Raw genomic sequence first — 6,085 nt, forward strand, 5'->3', positions numbered from 1 at the left:
TCAGGCCGAGCTGATTTGATGAGATAGAAGCAATCTACGAAGCGGTGATATTCTCCGCAGACACACATAGGAACACCATCAGCGTTCTTGCTTGAAGACCACTTAGGCTTGTCCTCTTTCCTCTCCGATTTCTCTCCTTGCCTTGGAAGGCAGCTCCGAATGATCCTTTGCTGTTGTTGGCGGCCTTGATTCGGTGAGCTCGTTCAAAGATCTCACTGATCTTAATGCCGTCCGGGAAGTCGGTCTTCCACTCAGGCTTGCCGAATACGGCCTCGTCTTCCATTTTGTTGACCCAATAGTCTGTGAATGGGGCGTTGATGGACGAAACAGCCTGTAGGAAATCTTGGGTAGGGCGAAGGTCCTGGACATCAGGAAGCCCTAATTGCTTTGCCTCAGTGAGGACTTTCTGCCATTGGGTGACCCAAGCTTCGATCTTGGTCCTGTTTGGCGACTGAAGGGTGGAACGATAACGCTGAACAACTTCCTCTCGAGTGCCCAGTCGGTTGGGGCCACACGAGCCTGAAGCAAGGCAAGTTGCTTTGCAACGTCGTGTTCCTCGGCAATGGTGCTGTAGTAGTTGCCGATGGTCTTGACGATGTGTTGTTGAAGGCTGGCGAGTGCCTTCACTTGATCCCTATACCCTTGAAGCTTCGAGCGGTATTGGGTGTGGAGGAATTCGAGACGGCGAAATTCCTCCGAGGTCAGATCCACGAGATCAGATGCTTCGTGGTTGATTTGTCGGAATGTTGGTTCAACTGGCTGCTGAAGAACCGGCTTACCCTCCTTGACGGCAGGGTCCAGAAAGTCCCAAAGACTGTGGGACGTGGCGAATTTCTTGATGATAGAAATCCATTGTTTCCAGTCGCAAGGGCCGTTGAGCACGGTGCCCTTGGAAGAGCCATCAAGATCTAGAGCTGAGCTCATTGTGGAAGCTATTCTGCGCAGCGGAATGAACGAGAATAAGATACCCAGTCAATGGCAGACCGGGCTCATAACTATCGCACGGAGGATGAGCAAGTGGGCATAAAGATCAGGGACTGGAAGACTCTTGATTCTGCTATCTAAGGTGGGAAAGAGGCGAGATCTTTATAGACTGCCTGAATATGAGAATGGAAGGGAATGGTAGTGAATGGAAGCATCTGATCGGATCATCTGGAAGCCACTGATGCGTTGATGATGCCTCCTAGAAGTTTCTGTGGGGAAATGTGGAAACGGACTGTGCGAATAGGGGGTCAGACTGTTGGAGGCTGATATCCTATGTGTGACAGTTAACCTCTCTTTAACTACTCTTCTACGACCTTCCCTCGTTACTACTACTCTTCTTACTTAGAATTATTATACTAAGGTCTTTCCTCTTTATATAGAGTACTTTTAAGTAACGACTATCTAACTTATCTAATCTCGCTTAGCTCGTTCTAACCGTCTTCTTTTATAGATCTATAGTTACTTCGAGACCTAGGTCTATAGTAGAAATAATATCGGTTACTAAGGGTTTCTAATTTATATAGAAATCGCCTTTTAGTTATAGGTTTTATTAGAAGCTCCCGATATTATTAGGGTTAAAGCGCGCGGTCGCTCCCCTCTCTCCTACTTTCTTAAGAGCACGCTAGGTCGGTATAATTAAATCGTCTTTTATACCCTTTATTATAGACGTCGGCTAGTAACCTATATCCCTATAGAAATCGCTTATCTACGTAGATATTTCTTTTCTTAGCTTAGTTTAGGGCGGTAAGAATACTCTTAAGTAGTCTTAATTACTTTATATAGAACTTATAATCCTCGCTTTTATTAAGGGTATATTCGAACTTATTAGATAACTATAACTTCCGCTTATAAGCACGTTATATTTCCTTTTTATAAGTATATCTCTCTTCTAGGCACTGCCGGCGGTTCTTACGCTAACTATATCTAGGATTCGACTAAGGCGCCCGTTTACGAATAGCGGCACTTCCCTAGATACTATAGGGCTACTTACGACCCTAATAGATTCGCTAACTATATATACGGTTATAATTTCTACACTAACCTTAAGACTAATAAATTTTACGATAAGTATATTAGTAACGAGACCGCCCCTTATCTTCTTTATAATATCCTTAATCCCTTTAGTCCTACTAAGGATTTAGAGGAAGGGGAGGAAATTAACCTTACGCCTATCTTACCTAGAAAGAGATTATATAAGTTTAATAAGCTCTTTCTTAAGTAATAATTAGATAGTCTTTAAGTTCGCTTTATAGTAGTCTATAGTAGGTTTACCGGGAGTAGGTAGCCTCGTTTAGTCGCTATCTTTAGCGGTAAAAGTTTTTCTCTTAAGGTAATATGCGTTTAATTTCGTAAGTCGAAAATATATTAAAATTTATCTTATAGGCGCGTTTATTTTCGCTATAGCGGGTCTCCCTCTCTATAATAAAGAATAAACGTCCCTATCTACGAAGTAAAAACTCTTATTCTTAAGGGAGGTAGGTAGTAAGAATATTCGTTTTCTTATTTTATTATTTAATTATATCTCTATTTGCCTTCTTTAAGGTAGTAGAGGGTAGGCTATTATTAGGGAAAGGTAGGAAGTATTATCTTTATTTACTTAGGGAGCCTTAGGTAGAAAATTTAAAATAATAAGGTAGTAGGTAAGGTACTCGTAAATATCTCGGCTACTATAGTCGTCCTTCGATTAGATAGTTAGATAGTGTCCTAGTTACTAGTTAGGTTCTAGCGTGCTTCTTATAATAGTCGTAGATTTTTATCTTTACCGCCTTTTCCTCCCTAGCTCCTTTTTACCTCCTCCTTTTCTCGTTAGATTAGCGTCTTTAGGGCTCTAGTATAGAGATCCTTTTTTGCTTTACTAAGTTACGGCAGCTAAACCTCGATCGTATACCTTAGGCCTTTCTTAGGTATCTATAGTCGCTCTTCTTCCTCTTCTTAGCTTTAATCCTTCTAAGGTTCGTTAAGGAGTCGTTGCGACTATAGTACTATTTAATCTAAGGCTTCTCTACTTAGTAGGAGTAGTAAATTATCTACTTCGTCCGTTATTTCTTCCTTCCTCCTCTTATCGAGAGTAATCTTATCCTAGAGTAACTAGTCGTCCTTAATAGAGCACTACTAACCTTCCTTATCCTTTTTAAACTTCTTTAAATGCTCTCCTAGGATTATCTTATCGAGCACGATTCTATCTAGAGTCTTAATCCTATACGCCCTAGACTACTCTAAGCGTAATACTACTTAAAAGGGACCGTTCTACCTTATCTAATACTTAGCTTGCCTCCTTAGATTATTTAATCGTCTTACGTCGAATAGTAAGATAAGGTCTCTAGGTTATAGGCTTTCTTTCCTTATTATATACTTATTAGCTTTATCTATCCTCTCTATTAATCGATTTTAATATTTTATTACTCTTTTCTTAGCTTCTTCTATATCTTTCTCTTTCTTTTCTAAAACTCGTACTTATACTTTAAATAATTCTTCTTTTATCTTTACTTTATCTTAGTTAATTAGTCGCTAAGTTAAGTGTTCTACCTTAAGAGGTAGTACCGGTTCCTATCTATATAGTAGGTAGAAAGCTAATATTTTATAAGACTCTCTAACTACTATTTAGTCTATAAGGATTGCCTAGTTAAGGTATTTAATCTACTTACCCTTTTTCTTTGCTATTTTTATAAGCGCTATTATTAACCTTTAGTGCCCTTATTTTACTACCGCGTTCGCCTTTAGATTATATACCGAAGTTTAGATAACTTTAACGCCTATATCCTCTAGGATATACTTAAAGTCTTTCTTTATTTCGGGCCCTCTATCGATTATAGCATATAGTATTACGCTATACCTATAAATAATAAAGAGTATAAATTTAGTTATAGCTCCCGCGGTAATTTCTTTAACTAGGGTTACTTCTACCTATCTAGTAAGGTCGTCTCGTACTTTTATAAGGTACGAATACCTATAATTAGATAGTATATACTAGCTATTAAAGTAAATCTTACTTATAGGGTAGCTAGGCGCGGTCGCGGTTATAACTTCCTAGGGTCTCTTAGTCGTAAAGTATTAGCATTCTTTATAGGAAGAGATTACGCCGTAAATATCGTTCTAAAGGCTAGCCTACTAATACCTATCTTTTACGAATATATATATAACTTATCGTCCTTTATGCCCTATTTACGCGTAGTACTTTGCGATAATCGTTTTCTATTCTTTTAGGTCGTCTATAACTAGTATAGGTCCCCTTTCTTCCTTCCTAGGGAGTCGCTAAAGCTTCTAATCTTTAATATAGAAACTTAGACTCTTTAGACGTAGCTTCTTATAGTCTTATTTAGAAAGGCCCTCCGGCCGTTTTAACGTTTAAAGGAAGTTCGTAATTATCCTCGATTCCTTTAAGTAGTCCCCTTATAGCTTAGTCCCTTATACTACGTTTAAGTAAAAGTCTATAAATTCTTTAATATTGCCTTTTATTTCCCTATCTAATACGTTAGAAGGTCCTTTAGGCTTTCTTAAGAGTCTATCGGCCACGCTATTCTTCTTACCTTCGACGTATTATATAGTAAAGTTAAAGAGGAAAATATAGCTTATCTAGCGAGTTACTATAGCTCTAGGGACGTCTTTAAGGGCAACTTTTAGTTAATTAACTAAGACCTATACGTTAGTTTCTAGGATAAAATATACGCTATATAGGTATATTCTTAGTCTCCTAAGCGCACTTAATATAGCCCTATACTCCCTCTTTATCGTATCGTATTTAGTTTCTGCTAGTAACTACGTTCTACTTTTAAACCTTATAGGGCGCCTCTTTCTATTAACGATTTATATTAAGACTGCCCCCTAGCCGAGCAAACTAGCATTATATATTAGAATAATATCTCCTCTTCCTAGGCCGATATCGAGGGATACTAGAAAGACTAGATTAGTAATAGCTTCCTTAAAGGCAGCTATCGCTTTTACTTATTTATCTCCCTATTCCTAATAGACTTCTTTCTTTAGTAGGTCTATAAGGGGTTTTACTAAGACAGCGAACTATCTAATCTAGATTCGATAGTATCCTACGATACTAAGGAAAGCTCTAATATATATTATATTAAGGCATCTTATCTATTCCTTAATTTTAATAACTTTAGCTTCTATAAGGCACCTTTTATTTATTCTATAGATATAACTGATAACTTTAGTCGCTTACTAGTAGAATTTCGATTTAGCCCTTATAATCGTATAACTAAAGAGTTCGACGTTAACTAGGACTTTATCGAGGTTAATAAGGTATTCGAAGATAAATCTCCTTACTCTTAGCGCTACCTCTTTATTATTATACGTCGTATCGGGCCCCTTAATACCTATATTATCGAGGAAATTCCTATAGATATTCGGTATAAGGTCTTATAGGATTCTTTATATTATCCTTATAAATTAGCCGACTAAGTTCGTAGCCCCTTAAGGGAGTATATATATACGTAAGAGGCTAATAGGTATCGCGAATATCGTTAAGTTACGGCTTTTAATATTAAGAGGGATCTAATTATAGCCTAAAAAAAGGTCTAGGAGGGAAAGGATCTTATATATCGAGAAGTAGTCGCTAAACTTATCTATATTCGGCGGTAGGTTTATATCTCTTATTATAATAGCATTTATACGTATAGCGGAATTAATTAGGCGTAGTCCTCTATCTTTCTTTACTACTAGGAAAAAGGGGTTCTTATAGGGCCTATGCCCTTTTTTAAGGACTCCTATTTCTAGTCTAATTTTAAGGATATCGATAACTTTCTACTCTATTACTTTTAGGATTAGGATTAAGGCTACTTACTATACCTTATATTCTATTATCTTAATAACCTATAGTAGGGCTATAGCTAGGTCGACTCTACCTCTTTCTATAAAGTCCTAGGATAACGCTACTTCCCTATTAAATAGAATACTATTAAAGATCCGGATTTCTACCTTTATAAGAAAGCCCTTAAATTATTTATAGATTGCTTTAAGTCTTTCTTACGTTAGCCGCTTTCCTTTCTATATACTTAAGAATTTTCTTATTAAGTGTTCTAGGTAGGGTCTAGGCTATATCTTATCTTTAACGGTGTTTTATTTAGTCTTCTTTTAGTTAGGGTCCCTT

General features: G+C 37.5%; 1 protein-coding gene across 1 annotated transcript; it reads right to left on the reverse strand.

Moving 5' to 3' along the window:
* Positions 1-378: 378 nt before the first annotated feature.
* Positions 379-924, reverse strand: HRG_06210 (uncharacterized protein; the record flags this gene model as incomplete). Its single annotated transcript, XM_044864681.1, has 1 exon — positions 379-924. The coding sequence occupies one exon, from the start codon at positions 922-924 to the stop codon at positions 379-381; it is 546 nt and encodes a 181-aa protein (XP_044721213.1).
* Positions 925-6,085: the final 5,161 nt, after the last annotated feature.

Source organism: Hirsutella rhossiliensis (genome assembly GCF_020360975.1).
Source record: "Hirsutella rhossiliensis strain HR02 chromosome Unknown scaffold00005, whole genome shotgun sequence".
Taxonomy (NCBI): Eukaryota; Fungi; Ascomycota; class Sordariomycetes; order Hypocreales; family Ophiocordycipitaceae; genus Hirsutella; species Hirsutella rhossiliensis.